Genomic DNA, 24,514 nt, shown 5'->3' with positions numbered 1-24,514 from the left:
GCTTAGGATGCAGGTAGCTGAAGGGAGGCCTGCTCCTATGCCAATATGCCTGTACATTGAGAGGCTCTCCTCCAGGTCCCCCACCATTTGAAGGGAGGTGGGTGGTGACCAGAGAAAGAGCCTTCTCAGAGGTGGGTGGCACTTCTCTGTTTTAAAAAATTCTATCCCACCCAATTCTTGGAAGGAACCTAAGGCAGCTAACAAATAAGATAATAATAACACTGTATAAAAACAAATAGTCACCCCAGAATTAAGCCCAATTAAAAAAAAAATCAAAAGAGAAACCATAAAAAGCTAAAATAAATTTCACAAAATTCAGAATGACAGAGGAGTCTTCCAAATGCTGAATTTAAGCCAGCAAAACATAATTCAGTCAAAGGCCCTTGCGAAAAGCTATGTCTCCACCCAGGACTTTCCCAGAGAGGCCCACCTGATGCTAACGTTATGCCCCCAGGAAAAGACATTTATCTCCCCCAATTTTAAAATGCATTAAAATGTATTAATAATGATGCCATTTGAGTTTTATTTGCATTTTATCTTGTTTGCGTAAGGCACCTTGGAAGGTTGTTCTGAAGGGCAGTATGTAATTAATTAAATAAAACAAGCACATTTTCCCCCTCCCTTAAAACATCAGAAATCAAAAAGAATGTCAAAATAAAAAGTTTTTCAAAATTTGCCTGGGTCTCTCTCTTGGGAGTTCTGGAACTGTGGGGCAACTACTGAGAGGGCCCTGCCTCTTATACCTGCCAATCAATAGCCACTGTAGGTGGTGAGAGAGCAGAGTCTAAAACCAATCCTAGGACTCAAGCAGGTTCACATGAGTGAAAGATAACCTAGTCTTAGGCCACTCAGAGGTCTAAAGGTTAAAATGAACACTTTAAATTAAGCACAGAGATGAACAGACAGTTGGTATAAGAGCCATATAGATCCTACCAGCTTTCTGGCGGTTACATTTTAAACCATTTGCAGTTTCTTAATAGTTTGTTTTTAAAGAAAGCTACATGCTTATGTCTTTATAAGTACAGCCCTATGTTTATTGCAATTGTCTAACCTAGTAATCCAGGGAAGGAAGAGCTAATCTTTTTGCTAGTGCCGTAGCTGGATGCCATGCTTGTGAGTTGTGCCTGATTTTTACTGAATGCTTTAAAAAAAATGTTCTGCAAGGACATTTAAAACAGTGGGATAATAAAAAGTTCAGACAAATGGGAACACTATTTATAGACTGCTACATTGACGTAAGGCTTCATTGTGGACGCACAGTGAATTGAGATAAGTAGAAACTTATAATAGTAAAGGCTTGTTAAAAAGGGATATTATTACACACACACACACACACACACACACACACACACTGGACTTATAGCTGATATCTACTAATAGAACCATGCTGATAAAGCCAAGTAAGACCATGCTATTTACAGATAGGCAGGGGTATGTTTACAGGTGAGTAGATTATCTCCTCTTTGCAGCTGCTCCCCAACAATGGCTGTTGACCAGAGTTCTCCCTCCTTGCTCACTAAGCAGTAGCCCCCTATTGTAACAGCACATAGCCCTGCATAAGCTACTCCCCCCAGCAAACTATAGAAAGGATAAGCGATTGATGAGAACCAGAGATCTGCAGCCAAGGATTTGGTTGGTTATTGTATCAAGATATAAAACATAGTGCAGCTGTGTTGTGTTCTATGGGGCCAAGTCCATCCCCACCAACAGCTCTCCTCAGTCAATGACTGAGGATTTGTTTAAGCCAAACCTTTATGGAAGGCAATATCTCCCTCACATTTCTGCCTTTCCCCTTCTTTCTTTGGCCACTCAGCATCCTCAGCCTGCTTTCTGACTTGGACTAACTAGCCCAGAGCCTCATGCACCACTCACTGTCAATGGCACAAACAGCACTCACCAAACTGAGCTTTTTTGGGGGTTTTTTTTTGTAGCTGCACTCATTTGTGAATACTGTATGACTTGACCCTTCCCCTCAGCGGTTAGAATATCCATGATTTTTTTCCCTGACAGAAGTTCTACCACTGGGAGGAAATAACAACAATAACAATATTATTAATTATATGTTGCCCGTCTAACTTTGTTGTCCCAGCCACTCGATTGCTCCCAACAAAATATTTAAAAATACAATAAACACCAAACATTTAAAACTTCCCTAGACAAGGCTTACTTCAGATGTCTTCCAAGTCTGCATGTTTGTAAGCAGGCGCTGGTTAGAGCTAATGTTTAACTAGCTAGCTGTATGAAAATGAGAATCCTGCATTCTCAACGCCCTCCAGTGTTACCAAGAAACAGAACCCAGGTAGATGAAGGAGTGGAGCTACGAATTCAACATAAAGCTTGATTCTCAATGGCCAGTTGAGAATGCCATTACCAACGGTGTCTCCAACAGCACCCCTTTACATTTCCACCAAAAGTGAATAGTTGCTTCTGACTTCTATCTTATTCTGCCTGTGGAAGCACACTGACATTGGGGAAAACAGGAGAGAAGGGGATGTGTGATGCTGATGTTCGGAATGGGCTTTTCTTTAGTTTTGGGTGTGAAAGCAATATAGTATGGGGAAAGAAGTATGCATGGTCTATTCTATGTGAGCTGGACTGGAACAGGAAAGTTATGAGTAAGATGACTCAAGCAGTAAAGAAATGTGGCCAGTTGCCAATACAATTGCATTCACGGGGTTCTGTTGTTTCAGAAGCAGTTACCTTTAGGATTCTAGAGCTCCCTTGCTATTAACTGATAATCCCATTTACAAATTGAGTAATAGTGTCCTTGAAGATACCAGAGCCTTTAGCTCCTGTCTAGAGACAGTTCACCCTCTTCAGGCATCTTTTGGGAATGGCATCTCAGATATTCCTTGCTGGGAAGAGAAGTCAGGAGTGAACAACCAAGATGGACTTGGGAATTTGACAGATGGAGAACAGAGGGATCTTAATTGGAATGTAGCAAAGGCAGACCTCGAGAAGCGCTGGAAACCCGAGCCATACAAATAAAAGATCAATTGAATCTTTAATGATCTCAAATGACGAGCAACATATTTTCTTCTTCTCTCCAATAAATCCCCAAAGCCCCAGTCTCTTGGAACACAGTGCCCTCTAGCATAATTCTCAGACACATTCCAAGCTGACTTAGGAAGGGAAATATGTTCTAAAGGAAACTTCTGCTCTGGTAGTGTTGGCAGTCTACTTCAGAAATAACTTATCACCTTTTGAGAGTTGCAAGGTGCACATATTTCTTACTCTATGTTTATCTGTGTACCAATTACAACATAGCATAGATAGAGCTGTGAATGGAAAAGTCTACAATTCAAAAATTTCATCTCCACTATGAACCCACTAGGTGGCCATAGGCAGGCAAGTGTATTCTGCTCTCATCTGTAATATAATAATATAATGCTGGTCTCCCTTGCCAGGGTGAATGGGTTAAAGGATTAATAAATTCACATCCACCACCACCGTATACTGAAAGCACTATTATACCACTTTAATTGCCATGGAAAATCCTGGGAACTGTAGTTTGTTAAGGGTGCTGGGAATTTTAGCTCTGTGAGGATAAGACCCTTAACAAATTACAGTTCCTAGATTTCTACATTGACTGTTAAAGTAGTTGAATACAGCTTTAAATGTATGGTGTGGGTGTGATCTAATATAGTGTATGGGAAGCACTTTGAATGTTATAAGTACTACATACGTAAATACTGGGTATTATTGAGGCAGCTGTCTTAAGCACACTTACTTGGAAGGGAGCCTCACTGAGCTTGGCAGGAGACTGAGTAAACATGCTTATGATTGTTCTAAAGGGCTTGGGCAGGCACCTAGCACACAGTAGGCAAGTGTGGCCTCCTGGGAAAAATACCCCACAACTTCTGAGGTTTCATGTCCTCTGCACAATTTCATAGCAAAGCATATATACCCCCCAACAACTGCACTAGAGAGTTTTTAATTAATTATATAAGGCTTGTTTCAGATTATAGTCTAAGCATGCCAGATAAGAGCTCATTATGCACTATGGGTTACCTTATCCTGGGGTGCAACCTCTTAGCCTCATCCGAGCAAGAACAAAGATAACTAGGGCTTCATTATTTGATGATACAGCACTATTTTAATTTTCTTACAAAGGATATATTTCATGTGACATGGTACACTCTAATTACAGGGTTTCTCCATCCTCCCGAAGGAGGTTGGAGAGGGGGAAATTGATCTGGGAGTTAAGCAATTGATTCAAAGTCTACACACAAAGGTAACACAGAGAGGGAATTTCAATTTTGTTCTCTACTGATCCTGCCCCTATTGCAAAACATCAAGTGTGGATATAATGCTAGCTTTTCTTGTTGTTACCATAGCTAATAGATTGGGGCAGGCTGAAAAATTTATATGCTCCCTCACTGCACACCCTGGCACCTCTGGAGCAATATCAAGCACACACCTTATCATGCCGGTTTCAAAGGACTGGTCTCATTTTCATTAAGGTTTATTAGATTTCTTACATTCACTGTAAATTCCAAATGCAGGTTAAAGGTAAAGGGACCCCTGAACTTTAGGTCCAGTCATGGACGACTCTGGGGTTGCGGCGCTCATCTCACTTTATTGGCCGAGGGAGCCGGCGTACAGCTTCCGGGTCATGTGGCCAGCATGACTAAGCCGCTTCTGGCGAACCAGAGCAGCGCATGGAAACGGCGTTTACCTTCCCACCAGAGCAGTACCTCTTTATCTATTTGCACTTCGTGCTTTTGAACTGCTAGGTGAGCAGGAGCTGGGACCGAGCAATGGGAGCTCACCCCGTCGAGGGGATTCGAACTGCCGACCTTCTGATTGGCAAGCCCTAGGCTCTGTGGTTTAACCCACAGAACCACCCGTGTCCCAAATGCAGGTCAGAACAATGTAAAAATACAATATTAAAGCCTATAATATCACACATATACAATATTAAACTTAAATCCTAATTGTGGCATTTTGGGTGATGCTGCGATAATGCAGCTGTGAACGTCTCCCCTCAATAAAGAAAAGAAAAAAGCCCCCTGCGCTGCCATCAGACTTCAGTTGTGGTCTTGGGTATGTGTGGTCTTGAGTATGTGGTGCCTATGGCAGTTTCTCGAGTTTGCGCATGTGCTCGTGGGCCATAAAAGGTTGGTGACCCCAGTTTTAGCAGCACAATGTAGGGCTAGCATTGCCTAAATCTTCTAAATCCCAATAATAGAGTTCTGACATCACACACAGTGATTAATCACCCTGCCCTGTCTTTCCAGGATAATAAGGTTGCCTTGTTACATCTTGCATCTGACAGTTTCCTTTGCTGTGATTCTGTCTCTGCCATATGATCCCACAGGGGAACGGAGCAAAAGAATACAAACAATTCCTCCCCATAAATTGCAGAGAGTATTGCAATTGCTGAAATATGCACCAATATTAAGAGCTGGAAGATGATGGGGCTTTTCCAAACTCAGTTCTAAACAGCTGACTTTATAAACTCATAGTGACAGGGAGGCTTTGAGTGGAACTTTTTTGAGCATTACACAACTCAACATCAAATAATGGTTTCCCAGTGCCAAGACAACATGCCATCATTTCCCCACTAGAACATTTGTTTATTGAGGAAAGAAATGTGACATTAATGTGTTGCCGCACTTTCTCCTTACATAAAAAGATAAAAAGGCACTTAAAATGGAATTCCTTTCTACTATCTCTAATTCAGAATTAGCTTGCACCCCATGAACATATTCATACATTTAGGATTTAGCTATTTTCTCAAGGCACTCCTTGAGCTGTAAGGTTGTCATAGGCATCGCAAAGCAGAATTATTTGCATATTCACTATATTTCAGTCCCCAGGATGCTTTAGGAGAAAACACGAGAGTTAAAATTACATGAAAAGAACCAAAGTTGGTACATAGCATACACGATTCTTCTTGTGGCTTCCAGCCTGTTTTATAATCAAAGGTGTGATAAACATGCAGAAAACCAGGTTCGACTCAGATGACCTGCATTAGCCCAGTTTTGACAGGATCCAGTTTCCACACGATGGAAACTAAGTCAAAGCCTGGTGTGTGAAACATCCACCATGAATGGGCGATTCCCACTTGAGTTTTTCTTTAAAAAAAAAAGGAAAAAACCATAGACTTGGATTGCTAGAATAGGTTTGGTAGGAAAATAAACAAAATTAGACAGGTGCTCCGTCCAACCCCCATAAGAATGTAAGAAAAGCCCCCTTGGATCAGGCCAATGGCCTGTCCAGCCAAGCATCCTGTTCTCACAGTGGCCAGCCAGGTTGAAGTATACTCGGAGTCCTGTAGTGATTTCATGCTCTTCGTTGCAGCTTGTAAAACAGTGATTTAATTGCCCCCCAAACCTCAGGCTTCTATATACATTATTTACACAATGAGTTCTGTTTGATTGGCTGATTCTGCTTCCCTCCTGGAGCCTGATTGGTCTTCTCCTGCAAGCCAATCAGTTGTTTCATTCTAGGATCCTACTTGCCTATTGTTCTAGGATCCAAGCTTAGTACATAACACAGGTGCCCGCAGGAAGCCCACAAGTGAGACATGAGCTCAGCAGTATGCTGCCCACTTGTGATTCCCAGCCACTGGTATTCAGAAGCACAGGGCCTCTGACAGTGGAGGCAGAACGCAGCCCTTGTGGGTAGGATACGTTGGTAACCTTGCAATCCATGGCTTTGTCTAATCCTCCTTTAAAGTCCTACAAGTTGGTGGCTGCCATTGCCTTCTGGGGGAGTGAGTTCCAAGCAGGACATGAGAAGCACTCTCAACCACTTGTGAGTCCCAGCAACTGGCATTCAAAAGCTATTTATCTGTTTATTGATTAATATCCCGCCTTCCTCCCCAAAGGAGCCCACGGTGCCAAACAAGAAGTGATAAACAATCTCTTTAAAACAATTTTGCAGAGCCTCCCAGAACAGGGGTGCCAATCTGAAAATATTGCTGGGGAGGTGGGTCCCACTCCACATATTCAATCACAAGATGCTATTGACTATTTGAATGTCAATGTTCATCAACTTGGCCGGGACCCCCTTAAATATTTTACACTGGGGATGACAACGACGACGAAGGAACCTTGGCCCCTAGGATTTGGCTCTTATGTTCCAGAGTGGCTTGCAAAGCATGTCATATGGGATGGGATGGGCAGCACTGTGGACTAGTTATGGGAGCAGTCATAGGTGCCGACTCCCTGGGGACCTGGGTGCCCGAGCACCCACAAAATTCTCCATGAAGGAGCCAGGCACCCACGAATTTCGGTGCCAGGGCATGCATGCTGCGTGGCCCTCACAGCCCCAGGCACGCACGGTCGCGGGCCAAGCTGGCACTCCTAGGAGCAGTCCTGTGCTCACTTAGTTCGGTCTTTGGGACGCGTAGTCAGCCCTGCTGCCTCTTGGCAGTGCCCTCTCCTTCCAGCAGTTCTTGGCGACCTGTTGGGTGGGGATGAGGCGGCCGTGGCCGGAGGCTCCTTTGCAGCGGCAGGTAGCAAGAAGCACGTCCCGGTTAACCTATTCTCCTTCTCCCCGTTCCTTTTCCGCGCGCACCAGGCGGCTCCTCTCGCCAGAAATCCCGTTCGCAGCCCCCCAGCCAGCGCATACAGTGAACGCACACATTATTCCCTATATGGAGCTGAATGCCTTGCTGCGACCCCGCCTCCAGCGAGGTTGAGTGGTGGTGCTTTTTTTTTTTTTTTTGGTAGCCGCTCCCCTTTTCCTGAGGGATGAGGTAATGCGGGGCTCCGATTGGTCCGGGGGGCGGCACCCCAAGAGCCCGAGAGGGGCGCGATCAAGGCTATAACTCCCCGCAGCAGCCGAGAGCGGAGAAGGCAGAGAGAGGCGCTCAGCGGGGTTCGAACTCGTGCAGGAGAGAATCGAATTTCTGTTGAGAAGGGGTGGAAGGAAACGCAGCAACAGAAAGTCCCGCAAGATCCAGCGTGCAGTCTCTTCTTCGCCGCTGCCGCCGCAAAGTAGAAGAGGGAGGCAGGGGGCTGCAGAAAACGCAACAGTTTTGTAGAGACCCTCCACCCTTTCCCCGGTCCGTGCGAGAGAGTAACTGTTCGGTCAGGAGCATCGGCAGCATGTCCAGGTGCGTGCTGAGCCTTTTCATGCTGCTCTGCAGCTGGAGCCTGAGTGACTTGATGTTGGAAGCTTGTACCTGCGTCCCAATTCACCCTCAGGATGCTTTCTGCAACTCTGACATTGGTAAGTGTACAGTTTCCTCTGCAGTCGTCCTGCCGCCCCCCCCCCAACGGGCAGCATTATTGGCTCCTGGGGGCTTCTTAACCTCCCTGGTGCCATAGATTTGAAGAACCGGTGGTTGCTTTTGGAAAACGCACGCAGGTGTGCCTGTGTGTTGATGCCCATCGTTTTAACTTTAAGCACCGCACAGTACTGAACCGGTGGAGTCTCAGTGCAAAGCCATTTGACTGGGACGTGCTGTCGGATCTCTCAGTGACACAGACTTGCTTTGCAAGAGAGCTAAGCAGTTTTGCAAAATTCTAAGCCAAACCTCCCCGTTGCGTTTCCTTTTCTCCCTCCTCTCTTGTATGCTCTCTTTCTTAAACATTGTACTAGTGGAGTTCACGGTTGCTTGCGGTGTTATGAAGTTTAGTGATATTCAGAAAGTTCTCTGATCCAGTGTGAGCTGATTATGTCAGGGCTCAGTTTCCGGAAGAATTAGGAAGGAAAGCAGCTTCAGAGCATACCAGAGGGAGCCTAGCACATTTGATGGATTTCACCAGTTCCAGAGAAGGAACAGCGAATAATGCACTTCCGGATGTGCCAATCCTTTGATGTTCTACCCAACCTGACTTCAATTAAACTATGAAATGCAGTTAAAAATAAAGGGGAGAACTGATCTATATTTCAGTGATGTACGTTTACACTTCTCTCTGTGTTGGCATATTCTTGAAGAAATATTGTAGATAAGTATTTAAAAAACAATGCTTCTTATAATCACAGAGTCTTCTAGGGTGGGAGGAAAAGTACAACATGGATTTATAGGCTATAGTAACAGACTGTGAAACTGGCTTCTTTCCTACACAGACAAAAACAAAACTGAAGGTGTGTGTGCAGCCAAAATGTCCTTTATACTTGCTCAAGTAGCTGGGTTAGTGTCAAGCAAATACTAAAACAAGAACACGGGACAAATTCTCCTGCTCGAAGGGCCTGTGCCCAGCAACTTGAAAATAGTGTTATTCACAGCAATTAGTCACAACTGTATTTATGGGCTCCTCATTCTCATAATGTTGAACACAGTGTCAAGGAAAAGACATTGCAGGCTTTCTGTTCAGTGTGCTTTGAACTGGGCAGGTTCATAAACTGTGTCGTGTTTTCAGGGAATCAAAACAAAAGAAGTGTGGTCCTTGGCTTTCTGAAATCACTATGTGTATTCTGTATATATGCACAGTTGTCACAAGGGAGAGAGGAACAAGTTAAAATGGCTCATTTGTAAATGCATTGCGTAGTTTTCCTTCTGAAAAATGTAGTTCATAAGCACCCTGACTTTTTACAGTCAACCAGTGGAGTAACAGTGCACTCCTCCTCTGTCTGATATGGTGCTATTAACTGACCACATATAGCCATACTTGGTCTCTCAGAGTCTATTGCAACAGTTTTGAAACTTTTTCTTCTGGACACTTACAAGACAATTCTGTGCTTAGCATCCCCCTTAGCGGCTTGAAATGGATCTCAGTAGTCCCCTAGCTCCTTGTGCTGCACTGTTATCCCAGAACAATTACTTGAGAGGCTCATCCCAAGACTTTTGTGACACTCATGGTTGCAGTTTGACCCATAGTGATAGTGGCCAACGTGGTGCCCTCCAAATGTTATTGAACTATGATCCCCATCATCCCTGATCATTGACCATGTTGGCTGGGGCTCCGCGTTGGCTACTCCTGAAAATAGCTTGAAAATGGCATGTCTAGTATATATGCCCATACTCATTATGTCCAGATAATAACAGGCAAAGGTTGTGATCTCTGAGTGACATTTACTGCCAAGTTGGGGATTATGTGGCCCTCCATATGTTGTTGGAATACAGCTCTTATCGGCCTCAGCCAACATGGTCAGTGATCAAGGATGATGAAGAGTACTGCAGTAATCTCACACATCTGGAGGGCTGCAGGTTACACCCCCCTCCCGCTTTACAGAAAGGTAAAAAAGCTGTACGATAAAAGTGGTGCCCTCTCTAGATCTGTTCTGGTAGTGCGGATCCCTTTATACTGCAGATCCAGATAGCTGTAGGGTGAGTGGCTGTGCAAAGGCATCCATCCATGTGGTGGTTTGACCAATATGTTTAATACTCCACATAAGTGCTGCCACTTCCTCTGGGGGGTGAATTACTTGCATGGTATGCTAAACATGCTGGTGGAGCAACCAAGTGGTGAAAGCATTTACATGGACCTCAACAGGCATGGAGGTGATACTACCTCCACTTTTGCTTTTTACACCTGAAGGTGAAATGATGCAGGAAAATGGCCTCTCTTCCGAACTATGCTGTAACTGCTTCATATTGTTTCCTAGTAAAGCTGGCCCTGAATGCTGAGATGGAAAAGGTTTTATAGATATGGATTGATATGGAAAACTCTGCTTTTTTTCTCTCTGAATGTCATTCTAAGTAGTTAGCCTATAACTCCCACTGAAAGTTAAAAATAAAATAAAAATCAAGAACGAGGGTTAGAGATTTTAGCTAAGTCCATTTATTCATGTCTAGTTTAGGTACTATGTTGGGAGCGGAAAGCCACGAAAAACTTTGCATGTTAAAAAAGTGCTGGGAGAGTTGCAGTTTTACTTGAATAATTTTAGATTGGAAAATCCTGCAAATGGACAGCTGAAAGTTCACTGGAAGATTTTTAATGTTGCTCCTTTCTTTGTGTTGTGGATCAGTTTAGAGGCCACTGCCATTGAGAGTTTGCATTTTTCTGAAAATGGGAATACTTTCAAAGCTCATTTGTGTGCTCTTCCACGTGCTTCTAATGTACTGTGATGCATGAGATTGTATTGTTCTCTTAATCATAAATGCTGTGATTTCTCAGCGTACTATAAATACTGGTGTGGGAGCAAAGAGGGTAGATTTGAGAAGGTGCATCTGTAAGTGTGAATAACAAGCGTGATTTTGGCTGAAGTGAAAATTAATAAGTACGTTTTGGATTAGCTCTACTGCTGGGTTTGCTTTCACAGTCAAGGGGTTGGGACAAGACACAGGGAACAATCCAAACCCAAGTTCTGTCAGGATGAGCGAAATGTGGAATAGATGGACCTCTGGCTGAGCTGGAAAACCACTCCAACTCTTACTTTCTAGGCATGGGACAAGCAGAAGTGGAGGCGAGCCCTGAATTTTTTACAGCATATCAATAGATATGTGTTTTAAACTCACTCTGTTAAATGAAGCATGAATCTGATCCAGCCGTAGTAACAAATTATTCTAGTGACTCAAAGATAACACAGTCTCTTAATTGTTGATGGTGTGAATAAGCTCCTAGTAGGCAGACTCTTTGTGCTAATTCAGTGTCAAATTCTGAATTATCTACATTTTATTTTTAATCATAGCTTCAGAATTGGAGTTAGTTGCAAGCTGAACTGAAACTGGGGCAGAGTGTAACTTTTCCCACAACGTGTAAACACTAGAGAACAGCATATAAAGTGGAAGATTAACAGAATTTCCAATACTAAGAGTCTATTTTTCGTTTTAAACATGTCTTGTCCACAATGCTGAGAAGCACACTGTGGTCTGTGAAGGGCCAAGTCCTTCGGTCAACTACCAGCCCTGCCAGCATCTCTTTAGTAAACACTGCCATGCTCCTGAAGAGCCAAAAGAGGAAGAATTGGATCCAAACTTCTAGCTGACGAAGACATAAGTGTTTCCATGGAGACTTGTAGCAGTGTACCAGAGCAGGGTTTAGGCAGACTAAACTACATGCTGGTTGATAAAACAAATTGTGTATGTGTAATAGAGTGGGGAGAAGAAGGTTTTTTAGGCTTGGCAGAAACTCTGTACAGCTCTTCAGATTCCTGGCAAAAATGCATGTCTTAGGGAGGAGTCAGTGTAGCAAGAACAGGTGCTTCAGAAAAGGCTGCCAGGACAGATCTGTTCACATTGTCCCTGTGACTCTGCAAGTCAATGAAGTAGTTAGAAAGCATCCTGGAAAACGTTTTCTTTTTTCTTTCCTTTTTTTTTTAAAGGAAATGCTAATGTGGTTTCAGAAGGAGCTGGATAATGCTTGCATCTTGTAAAAACACACACACACTTGCTTGAATTCAGGTACTAGGGTGAGCTCATTCATTTCTTTGTACTGGTGTATGACAGCAGCCTATAAGAGGGCAGTTGTGATGGCAGTGGTGAAAGGCAGTTCAAGTTCTATGGAGTCATAGTGACACCAGCATCAGAGGAAGCGAAAAGGTGGTTTTGGATGCAAGACAAGGGAGGAACAGGAAGTATCCAGCCTAGCCAAGGTCGTCTCCTCCCTCAGAGCAAAATCTTGCCTCCCCTCTAACCATACTTAAATTAGGATAGCAGCAGGACTGCCATAAATAAAAATATATCCATAATTTGGTCTATGGAGAGTCCATGTTGCCACAACGGAGTACCAGACTGGACAAGAGCTAGTTATGACAGTCTAAGGTCCACCATAGCCATCTTAAATTGTATCATAGATTTACTCTTGTTTGCTACAATATTTGGGCCAAACTGTCCTACAGGAAATTGCCAATTTAAGTTCAAACTGGGCTTTTTAATTGGATCCTTGCAGCTTATTTTGACTAACATTATTGTTTGCTCCTAAATTATGCCCTAAATAGGGCAAAATAGAAACAGTGATTTACAGAGAACAATAAGATCAGAAGGGACCATGCCTGGGAAATAAGGAAAGTTGTAGTTATGATACCACAAGTAATTTCCTATATGGAAGGACTTTCATTGAGGGAGCATTCAGAAATGGGACCCTTCATTATAGTCTAATACTGTATAGGCCAGAAAGCAATGTTTGCTCTTTATATAGTTTTATACTATGGTTTTATACTAGTCTTGTGTGCATTTATTTGGAAGTAGGGATGGGTGAAACTGCCAATTTCAGTTTCTCTCAGATTCTTATTTTTCTAATCATAGGGTTGCCTTCAACTATGTTTGACTCAGAGTAGACCCACTGAAATTAATGGACCTAAGGTAGTGATGGCTTGAAAAAGAAGAGAGGACATGACATGAGAGAATTCTGTGAGCCTGACAAAACAGCTTTGCTGCTTCTGCCCCTCAAAGGACACACATTTTGATTCCCCTTTTTGTTATTGTATGTGGAATAATGGAGACAATTGCTTTGTCTCCCCTTACAAAGCTGTGATCATTCCAGCAGGCATGTTGTACTTTTTAAAACCTTTTTTTGCATGAGAAGCAAGAATTCTTCAGATTGCTAAATGCAGCATATCTGTGTGTTCGGAGAGACCCTCCCCACTTCCTTCTTTCTGATAAAAGGCTACAAGTATCTCACTTCACTATTCCACCTGCTACCAACACCCCAATTACACTTAGATAGAAAAATGTCCTACGGCTACACCCTTTCCCCAGCCTTTTCTGACTAAAACTTAACCAGTTTTAATGAACGCATGAGCATATGTCTCATGTTATGCAAGGAATTATCTGATGTAATGGGTGGATACTATTGGTCCCTGTTCATCTCAAGAGTTTTGATGTCTAAAATCTTAACTCTTCTTCTTCTTGAAATAAACGTACCCCATCTGCATGAGTTTGCTGTTGTATAAAGCAGACAACACACCCTTCTATATTGCCCTGCAACTCAGTTCAGCACCCCTGTTGACATTGTTTAGTAGGGAGCCCGAGTAATCCTAGTGGAGGCTCGTACACAGTGGAGAACAGGATGCTGGATCAAATGGGCCATTGGCCTGATCAAGTAGGTTCCTAATTTCTTAAGTTAACCTCCATCTGCCCTTAGCCAGCCCCACTTGCCTGCCAGAGAGTGGAACTACCTGTCAACCTCCTCCTCCTTACTCACAGAATTACTTCTGTGAGTTCTACAAACTCAGCAGGGAAAAGGGTGGGGACTGGACTAAAATTAGTTGCCTCTGCATTGTCATTGGCTCTGGCTCCACCTGCTGTTGGTATTCTTGCCTTCTGCCCCTCTATTCCTAATGGGCACCAACCATCACTAATGCACTTCCAATTATATGTACATACTTCTGTTAGTCTGGAGTTATTTGCTTCCTGAAAAAAAGCTCTCAAATGATATTTCTGTTAAATCTTCAGGAGCTAATTAGTCAACCAACTTCCCAGGCAGAATTCTGGGTCACAATCAGCTTGTGTCTTTAGATGTGTTACAAGGTATTTATTTATTTTACAAATTGGCAAACTGCTTCCCAGCCTGAGGCTATCAAAGTGCTGTACAACAGGATATTCCATTCAACAGAAAAAAATTCTGCAGAAGAGAAGGATACAACCTTCCCCAACCTGGTGCTCTCCAGATGTTTGGGACTACAACTCACATCAGCCCCAGCCAACATGGCAACGTTGTAGTAAAACATCTGGAGGATACCAGGTTATTGAAGGCTGGTTTAGCAGCCAAGAGAAGTGGTTGAGTGACAGCTACAGAGGCTGGCCTGGGGATTTGAGAACACTTGGTGCCTTGTGGAATTTGGCTTGTAATTTGTTACTAGTCCAAATGTTTTTCTTCCAAAAATGCGATAGAAGATTGTGTGTATTACAGTATTTCATAATGCAATTCTGAAGGGTTCTGTTAGTATCTAGTTACCACGGCACATGCTTACTCCAGATCTCCTGTGGGAAGTAAACTCCTCAAAACCTCAACATGTGCAGAAAGACAGATGTTCTAGTTTTGATTCAGGGTTCTTAGTTCCAACTGAGAAAGAGTTTTCTTCCATTTCCTTCTTCTGTGCTCTCTCTGACTGCTCCCTAGTTGGCATTGACTTCTGCCATACTAAATGAGACTGTAACTATGAAAGTGTGTGTGCATTGTATGTACATTAAATGTTTATTGATTTCATTACCTAGTTTTATTTACCTCCATAGGGAACCTTCATCGTTTCCCCTACATGTGTGTGAGAATAATCCTTAGAATAGCCCAGTGAAGCAAGTCACTATTATCTCATTAATGCCACCTAGTGAATACATGACAGAAATGAGATTTGAAAAGGATTTCCTGGTTCCCATCTCACTTTTGAGCTACACCAGCTTCTCATATCATTTTTCCTTATTGCAAGAAACCAATTGCAACTACCTTGTAGGATACATTTATTTGTGTGGAAAACCAGTACGGTATTGTTTTTGCCTAACTGGAATTTGTCCTTGAATTCTGATAATGCCTCTTGTTTGTCACAATATAGCATAGATAGGTGTATGTGTAGAAAACTAGCCTATTATGCAAATATAAAATTAACACTTGTTGCTCCATCCATTTTTGCCTCTGTCCCCACCACTGCCATGTGGCCCTCAGAAGGTTGCCCAGAGGGAAATGTGGCCCTTGGATTGATCAAGGTTTCCCAACCTTGCCTTTATGGAGTCCCTCCTTGCAACACATGGAGATTTTCCAAACTGAATGTGAATGTGGAGACACTTGTTCCTTGAGAATAGGCAAAACTGGTTAGATCAGGCCTGCAGAAGCTATGGTCCCCCAGATGTTGCTGGAGCACAACTCCCATCATCAGTGGCAATCAGCCATGTTGGCTGGCACTGATGGGAGTTGGAGTTGCTCCAAAGAGATGTGAACAATGGGCAACAGAAGTGGAATTAAAATAAAATACAGTATATGGAATCAACAGCAGATCTCTTAGAATATCTAGGAAATAGGAACATAGGAAGCTGCAAAATACAGAATCAGGCCACTGGCACATTCAGGCAAACTATTGCCAACTACAGCAGCCCTGCTTCCCTAGGCCTTCATGCAGAGGCTTTCCCAGCTACCTGGGAGCCTTTAATTGGAGACACCTAGACCTTCTACTTGCAAACATGTCTATCGCAATCTCCCATAAAGGTAAAAAACCCACCCCAACTTATTTTATTCAGATGTGTTTCCAAAAGCAAAACTGGATAAGCAAAGATGGCATTTTCAAGGCAGCATGTTCCATACTGAACCTGCCCTAGCAAAGCTCTGATCACCTGCTTCCTTAAGACCTCTCTCTGAGGAAGGCTCGCCTTACATTCCCTTTTTAATGTGTTCATAATTGCTTTAATTAAAACAAACAGTTTGAAATAAGCCCGTTTTGCCCCAGTTGAACTAAGTCTGTTTGAAGTGGATTTTCCTGTCTGCACATGACTTCAAAAGGTTTAAGGACAAGAACCCAAAATATGACAGCATCTGTTTTATACCCGCTGATCCCCCAAACAACCCTAGCAACCAGCAATGGATCAAGGAGGGAAGTTTCTGCATACTGCCTCCAGTATCGCAGCATGAGAATTGCAACATAGGAAGAACCCCTACTGGATCAGGCCCAAAGCCCATCCAGTCCAACATCCTGTTCTGGCAGTGGCCAATCAGATGCCTATAGGGAGTCTACGAACCTGCCACGAACACAGTAGTCCTCTCCTGCTTGGTTTTGTTCCCCAGCTACTGGTGTTCAGTGGAATGCTAAATAGCTTTTCTTCTTTTAATGCACGCCACTTAGAAATGCTAATGATTAAGTAGTATATAAATGCCTTAACCAACCAACCAACCAAATGAAATGATGCCTCTGATACTGGACTTAGTACATAGCCACCAGGAACAGTAACCATTAAGAGTCTTAACCTCCCATGAGGTCTTTCCAATAGGGGTCAGTAACTCTGGTGCTGTGCCCTGCCTCCCAGTTACCAATGCAGAATATGTATGGTGTGTGAAGGGAATGGTGGCTCTACCAATCTGTCTTGCTGGCTGGGTGACCGGGGAAGCTTTGACCCTCCCATTACCCTCCATCATCTGTAAAACTAGTCAATGACTGAACATCATTTTACTCTTACTAGAGATCTGCAGCTAAAGAAGTGCTCAGTTAGTTCAAATCCATTTGTGTACTTAGCATCCCACACAGATGTAGCATGGGATACACTACATCTTGGCACTCACTGCCCCTTTCAGATTGCCTGGTCACTAATCTGGGATAATAAATAAAACCACAGATGGGAGAGTTCTATGTAATTCCTAGAGACACAAGAGACCCCTCATGGCCTTATGCCCTTTGCTTCCCTACGATCCCCTAGCTTTCCTCTCATGCCTCTGTTTCTTCCTCTTTCCCTTAGACTTCTACATTGCACTCCACTGGATACTCTGCCGTTTTCTTCTACTCATGTACCTGGGAGTATATTGCACTGAACTGACTGGGGCTTACTTTCCAGTAGACATTGTATAGCGTCACACAGTAAATCTCTTTTCTGTCATTTGCCCCTTGAGGTTACAAGGCTCAGTGCACGAAGTGACGCTTGGCTAAAAACAGCGCAATATTTTTCACAATGCTGATGATTTTCTGTACTAAGCAGTCCTGCTGCTGACTGGGTGAGATTCCAGGACATGCTTAGAAATGAGACAGAGGCCTCTTGAGTTCTGCAGCAGTAAAATTAATGTTGACCATGAATAGTCCAAATTCCTGATGCTGTTTACACAAGCCCTTTCTAGAGAGAAACAGTACTGAGAGAGTGAGACACGTTAAATATATTGCACAGAGAAGGTTGTGATTTTTTTAAAAAAAGAACCTTGCAGAAGTCTCATTAATAAATGACAAGCAATTCCCCTTAATCTTGTTTGTTTCGCAACATACAAGGTGGGAGGTTTCAGTGCTAGCTTGAATGTTCCTCTCTCATTCCATGTGAGCATGATAATCATGCACATTCCCCTCTTAAATACAACACACCTGTAATACACATCCAATGCATATATTAGCTTATGAGGAATACCAAGCATAACCACTTAGGTAACCCTTGGTTCTGTGGAGGAGCTGTATATAAGTAACATGACTAATAATAAAATTCACATTCAGTCCCACTATTTCAATTGCTCCCACCAATTAACCAAAACTTCAGATCAATCTACTGTAGGACTACAAGCTTGCATTTCCACATTTAAACCTATGGGAGCAGCATCTGTCCCATGGTAGAACCGTAGCTATTTCTGGTAAATAACTCCAGGCTGCAATTTAAAGGAATGCCCATTTGCTGGTCATATGGCTAGTCTTAATTCTAGCGACCTGTGTCATGAGGCTGTTAGTTTTCCTGCAGCTTATCTGCCTCATAAAACCACAAGATGCTGTTTGTTCCCCAAGGATATGCAATAAGCGCCAACCTGGAACATGGATTAGCACCAAGGCCTGGTGGCCTGACAGCATTGTGTGTGCCTTTCTAACACTAGACCGGAGCTCTAGCCGGGGCTTCCTTTCATTCTCATGAACGCTAATCTCACTTAAGTAATCCTTTTAAGAAATGGAGCTGAAAGAAAGAACTCCTTAATGCCTGATTGCTCTCATGTCTCTCCTTAATTTTCTTTTCTGTGATAAACACACCCCACTCTTTCAGTTATTCCTCATGGGAATCATAACAGCAAAATGTTTAAGGCTAAACTATTCCCAGGAACACCAGTGCCTTGTAAGAAGGCTGAGTAAGTGAACAATCCCCTTCCAAACAAGTTTTTTCCATGCTCAAGGAATCTGGGATAAAGTGGTCTTGGTGACAGCACTCTTAGGGATTCTGCTGGTCTTTTTGGTATCTCCAAACAAAAGTGTACAGGAGTATCAGTGCACAAAACAAGAAAATCTCATGTATTCAAAGATGGGCCTAAACCTAGGGGAGAAACAATAGCATTGTTCTATTCATATTTTATGTTCTTCAGACTGGGGGTCAGGTAATTGCATCAGTTCTAGGAGTGAATATAGGCGTATGTGTGCTGCCACATATCACATAATTTTAGGATAACTGAAAACCTGCTCCGAATTATCCTTGAAAATCACGGTATTTCCCACCCCCCACCCTGCCAGTGCCAACAAGTTTAATTTGTGCTCATTTTGTTTGCATTTTGTTTGTACCTGCGTGAAAGGTGTGCAAAATTTAAGAGACGTGCCCTGAAAAAAAGTCGGCTTAACACACATCCTACATTCTCGAATTTACCAGGACTTGTGCAATATGTCTCACTCCAGCATTTAAGCAGTTAAAAACAGCAAGAAGGAGGAGATTTGCTGGTGGCCGGACAGAGGAAAACCACCACATGTAGAAAAATAAATACTTCTACCTGACTTTGCAAGAGGGGAAGTGACTAGTATGAAAAGGTAACAGATATTTGAGTTGGAGAGCTAAGCGGATATCTGGGTTAAAGCAACTATTTTCTGTGACATTGCTACATCCCCTCTCAGGGAAAAAAATATTCCAGGCTTGGCCTTGTGGTTTGGCCCCTTATGGACTTTCCAAGTCCCCTCTCCCAATTTCCTACTTCCTGCCTTCCTCTTCTAACAGTGCTAAAAATACCTTCTTTTGCTTTGCTTGTAACTTGAAATATGTACTCGGTAGTTTAAAGCTGTGATTCTATATATGCTTATTTGGGAGAAGCCCCATGGAACAAAATTGCATAGGACTGGGCTGTGCGCGCACACACACCGCTTTTAAAAAAACCTACTCTGAGCCTTTAGGATCAAATTAGATGCAGTGCATTTCTTTTCACATGTCTGCCCTGCTTATTTTACTTTTTTTCATGACTATACCTCCCTTCAGCCAACGACTCCCAGGGAGGTTCATAATAACAGTCCAATGAAGTAATACACAATGCAATGTAACAAGAAATAGCATAGCTGAAAGGAGAAGATTTGAAAAGGCCAGTGCTCAAAACTCAGAAAGACCTGGGAGAATTAAAAGGATTGTCACCTGGCACCTAAAATATAACAAAGAAGATGTCAGGCGAGACTCCACCACTGAAAATGCCCTGTTTCCACCTTGAGATGGTGAGGGCACTGAGTGGACAGCCTCTTGAGGATCCTGATGAATGAATAGAGTGATATGGAAACATACCTGCAATATTCTATCTAGGCCAGCAGGGTTTGAAGGTCAACAGAAAGGGACTGGAAAGCAAAGTTGGTCTAACATTAGCAGTAAAATTAGAAGTAAAATGAGCATCTACGAATAGGGATGGACAAATCTGTCAATTTCAGTTTCTCATTTTCCAGGTTTGGTTTACCCTATGGAACAGACTCATTTGAGAGGTGGTGGACTTTTCCTCCATGGAAATTTTAAAGCAGAGGTTGGATGGCCACCTGTCATGTATGATTTAGTTGACATTCCTGCACTACATGGGGTTGGACTAGATGGCTTCCCATCTCTACCGTTACAGTGGTACCTCAGGTTAAGAACATAATTCGTTCCGGAGGTCCATTCTTAACCTGAAACTGTTCTCAACCTGAAGCACCACTTTAGCTAATGGGGCCTCCTGCTGCTGCCGCACCGCGCTGCATGATTTCTGTTCTCAACCTGAAGCAAAGTTCTTAACCCGAGGTAATATTTCTGGGTTAGTGGAGTCTGTAACCTGAAGTGTATGTAACCTGAAGCATATGTAACCCGAGGTACCACTGTATATGATTCTATATATTTGTGAATTTCTTTTAAGTTTACATAATTCAGATACATTTTCATGTGGATTTATCCTAATGTATGTATCTCCTTCCCTAAATTTACCCTAGCAGAATGAATCTTTATATGTTAATTTCACGAAGATTACATTCTTTGCATGCATTTGTCATGGATGTACACATTTTTAAAGTGTTATTTGGTTGGAGAGTCACACTGCATAATTTGGAGCTGCAAATTTTGAAGGAGAGGTGCGTTTTGGTGTGCATATTGGTTTGGGAACCCCACCCCTATCTTGGAGATGAATACTTTGCCCCTCCCACACCATATTTCCCCTCAGTGCCCATTGTTCCAGACACTTTCCCCCATTGCAGCTCAGTTCCAGGATCAGAGCTAAGAATGGAGAAGCGTACTTATTGTGGAGAGGTGAAGCGTGGGAGCAGGAGAGGTTCAGCTCCCCTTCTTTGCACACGCCTTATGGTTAAAGTAAGACCTCTTCTCACTTTATATGTGAACAGGATGGGCAAGTGAATGATGTCCCTATTTTTTTTAGTTGGGCCTTTAGATCCCTTTTATAGCTAAAGGTTTTCTTGCAGTGTATTGAACTAACCTGGAGGCTAGATTTCAGATTGTCTCACCAGCAACTGCTTTTGCTAAGTAGTTCGTAAATTTGTAAGCAACGCACCTCCTTCTGCAAATAATGTAATATTATAGACACTCCCAGTCATCATACTTAAATATGCATGTGAATCATTCAACCTCCAGGTGTGGGAACATTTTTCAGATTCTCAGGCACCATTCAACAGTGTGTGTGTGTGTGTGTGTGTGTGTGTGTGTGTGTGTGTTGAGAGACAGAAAGAGAGAGATTGGCATCCAGGTTCCTGGGATTTTTCCAGCCTTGAAAATTATTTACAAATGCAACAAGATAGTGACCTAGTCACAAAATTGTTTACATCCAAGTGGAAAAGATATTATCCAGCAGAGGATTGGAAGCAGTTTCAGCGGCCCAAGGTCTCTATTCAGTTCATAACCTTTTGTTTTAATGTTCTTTTTGTTAAAGTCATAGGTTTTCTTTTAGGGCAAAGATGAGAAGATCAGTGGGGAGAAATTTAAAGAGTAATAAATTTGCTATGGCATAAGCTTTTATGTACTACATCAGATGCATTAAGTGTTATCCTTAGTTGCAACTGCAAGTGCACATACATGGCAGGGCAAGGGGATTTTAAAAAGTAGAGCCAGTGCTAATTCAATGAAAGCTTAAACATATGGAAAATAAATTCGTAACAGTGCTGGTAGGTGGTAATACAATCAATTTAGTAATGTTGAAATTGACATCTGTAGTGGGACAGCAAACCATTGATTCTGTTCAGACCTCAATGAAAAGAACTGAACTTGATAAATTGTAATTCCATAGTAGATTTGGAGACAGAGTAGGCATCTGCATCTGTTGCACTGTCTGCTTCCTGTCTATTACATAATTGTCATTATCTATACTTTTTGCATTTCATTTCTCTCTTTTTGACGTTTATATATACCTCCATTCAAATACCTGCAACTGAGGATAGCACATATATTTCTGATGAAGTGAAATCTAGTCCATAAAAATTTATACCATAACAAACTTGTTAAATGTTTAAGGTACAAGATTCTTTGATGGTTTTGCAACAACACAGAATCAACACAGCTACCCACTTGCAAATTGCATTTTTGGCCAGGGGTGGGTTAGGGTTAAACCCCAAGAGTGAAGCTGATTTTTTTTCCTGGTCAGCTTTGCTGCAAACTAAATTATTTCCAGCACTGTGGAAACAGTGTTTATTTTCTTTATTGTCAAATGAATTTTCTGAAGCTTAGCAGAATGCTCAGAAAGCAAGATACGCCAGCACTTTTGGGAACCCTGCACAACATAAAGCACCAGCATGTACGCACACAGCCTGCCTTTCAGGGTCAGATGTGTTCTCAAAATCAGTGCATTCCTTTCATTTTGCAAAACAGCAGTCTAACACTTTGACAATACTCAGTAAATACTTGGTGACAGAGTCTGTCTTGGGCCATTCAGATGCCTCATTTAGGTCCTTCCACGGACCATTTCAAGCACGGTATTAATAGCACTAGCAGACAGCACCTGTGTGTATGTCTGGATGGGAATGGTGTGGTAGTCAGAAAAAACACACCCAAATAGATAGGTTCCTTCCTCTGGGATATTCCTGATATGCCTGCTTCCTTCTGCACACTATAGTCTGGAAGGTAAGCTATAAATGAGGAATGCCTTGTCTCCCCACATCAATGAGGAGCTGCATGGTGAATATTTCCAGCCTGTCCTCTATAATTCATTTAATTATAATTGGACACATTAATTAATTCATTTTATTTATGCCCCTCTCTTCCTCTAGAAGACTTTCCTGGTTGTCCCTTGTGCTTTTAAACAGCTGTTTAATTTGCAGGAATCAGCAAGGAGAGCTTTTCATGACATGGTGAAATGCCTTCTCATCCTTTGCCAGTGGCTGCAGGTCGAGGTGCATGGCAGCAGGGACTAATAAAAATGTGGGCATCTATAGCCAGGGAGCTCAGAGCACCCTGCCTCAAATTCTACCATAGCCCAATTTCTCCCACTATTTTCTTCAAAAACATCCTATTCCCCCACTCAATTTTTGATTCAATGTATCTCTACCTCCACTGTGTTCCTTTATTCCATCGCTCTCCTTCATGTGTTTAGATAGATTTGAAGCCTGCAAATAGGGAGGAGACATTTCTCTTTGACTCTTATGTTGTAAAGTGCCTTAAGTATCTTTCAGATGCTTACAGCTGCCTCTCATTCAAGCAGATCTGCTTAGCCTCAATGGCAGAACCAAACTTAGGGTGGCGAAAATTGAGGACACAAGAGGATAGCCATATGTCTGTACTTTCCCTGACATTATTTTACTTTATGGCAACCCTAATAAATATATTTCACTGTAGTGGGGAAGACTGATGAGGTGACATATGCCTGCTCACTCTGCTCTCCTTAAATCAGACTTTGACGAGGCAGTATTTCAAATAGAGGACTGAGAAATAGGACAGATAGCCATGATAAACTAACCCCCAAAATCATTTTTGGTTCCAGGGCTCAGACCTAGAACTGGAACATGTGATTTATTAATGAAGAGGAATATGCTGCTGAGTATATGCAAAAAAAGCATTTATCACCTTATGAAATAACCCCTACCACATCCTAGCTATCTAAGGCAAGGATGAGGAACCTGTAGCCCTCTAGGTGTTGTTTGACTACAGCTCCCACCATAGCTGTCTATGGGCCCTGCTGATGGGGGCTGAAGGGAGTTGCAGTCTAAGGAGCGTCTCCACCCCCATCGTTCTACCCAGACACTGAGGTCCAGCACCGAGGGCCTTCTGGCGGTTCCCTCACTGCAAGAAGCCAAGTGACAGGGAACCAGGCAGAGGGCCTTCTTGGTAGTGGCACCCACCCTGCGTAACGCCCTCCCACCAGATGTCAAAGAGAACAACTACCAGACTTTTAGAAGACATCTGAAGGCAGCCCTGTTTAGGGAAGCTTTTAATGTTTAACAGACCACTGTATTTTAATACTTTGTTGGAAGCCACCCAGGGTGGCTGGGGAGACCCAGCCAGATGGGCAGGGTATAAATAAATTATTATTATTATTATTATTATTATTATTATTATTATTATTATTATTATTATTACAGCATCAGGAGGGCCACATGTTCCCCATTCCTGATCTAGGTGTCCAGACAGGTAGAAGCCTCTCTATCTCTCCTTTTAGAAATTAAGCACCTGTGGTGATCCAATACATTATTATACAGGGATTCCACTGTTGTAAAAGGTTGGAGTTAGGCAGTGCTGTTTTTCTACAAAAAGAGGTGCCAGAGCACACCATGAACACCTTTTTCGTTCTCTTAGAATGGCAATGGCACCCACTGGAGAGGTGCTGGAACTGAGTTCCTGTGAGTTCCACCTGAAAAAAAGCCCTGGGATTATATAAAAATAGGG

General features: G+C 42.7%; 2 protein-coding genes across 5 annotated transcripts in view; one reads left to right on the top strand and one right to left on the bottom strand.

The window, feature by feature from the left end:
* Nucleotides 1–24,514, bottom strand: part of SYN3 (synapsin III) — a 173,442-nt gene that overhangs the window by 67,943 nt on the left and 80,985 nt on the right. The gene's annotated exons all lie outside the window — the stretch shown is intronic.
* TIMP3 (TIMP metallopeptidase inhibitor 3) overlaps nucleotides 7,729–24,514 on the top strand; it is a 46,941-nt gene continuing 30,155 nt past the window's right edge. For both annotated transcript variants that reach the window (XR_013394399.1, XM_028747499.2), the window contains exon 1: nucleotides 7,729–8,184. Coding sequence is in view for 1 of the 2 variants with exons in the window: in XM_028747499.2 (XP_028603332.2) it covers nucleotides 8,061–8,184 (124 nt within the window). In the remaining variant the exon portion in view is untranslated. The remainder of the gene's footprint in view (nucleotides 8,185–24,514) is intronic.

The sequence above is a fragment of the Podarcis muralis genome, chromosome 10 (genome assembly GCF_964188315.1).
Source record: "Podarcis muralis chromosome 10, rPodMur119.hap1.1, whole genome shotgun sequence".
NCBI classification, from domain to species: Eukaryota; Metazoa; Chordata; class Lepidosauria; order Squamata; family Lacertidae; genus Podarcis; species Podarcis muralis.
This window is presented reverse-complemented; position numbering and strand designations above follow the sequence as displayed.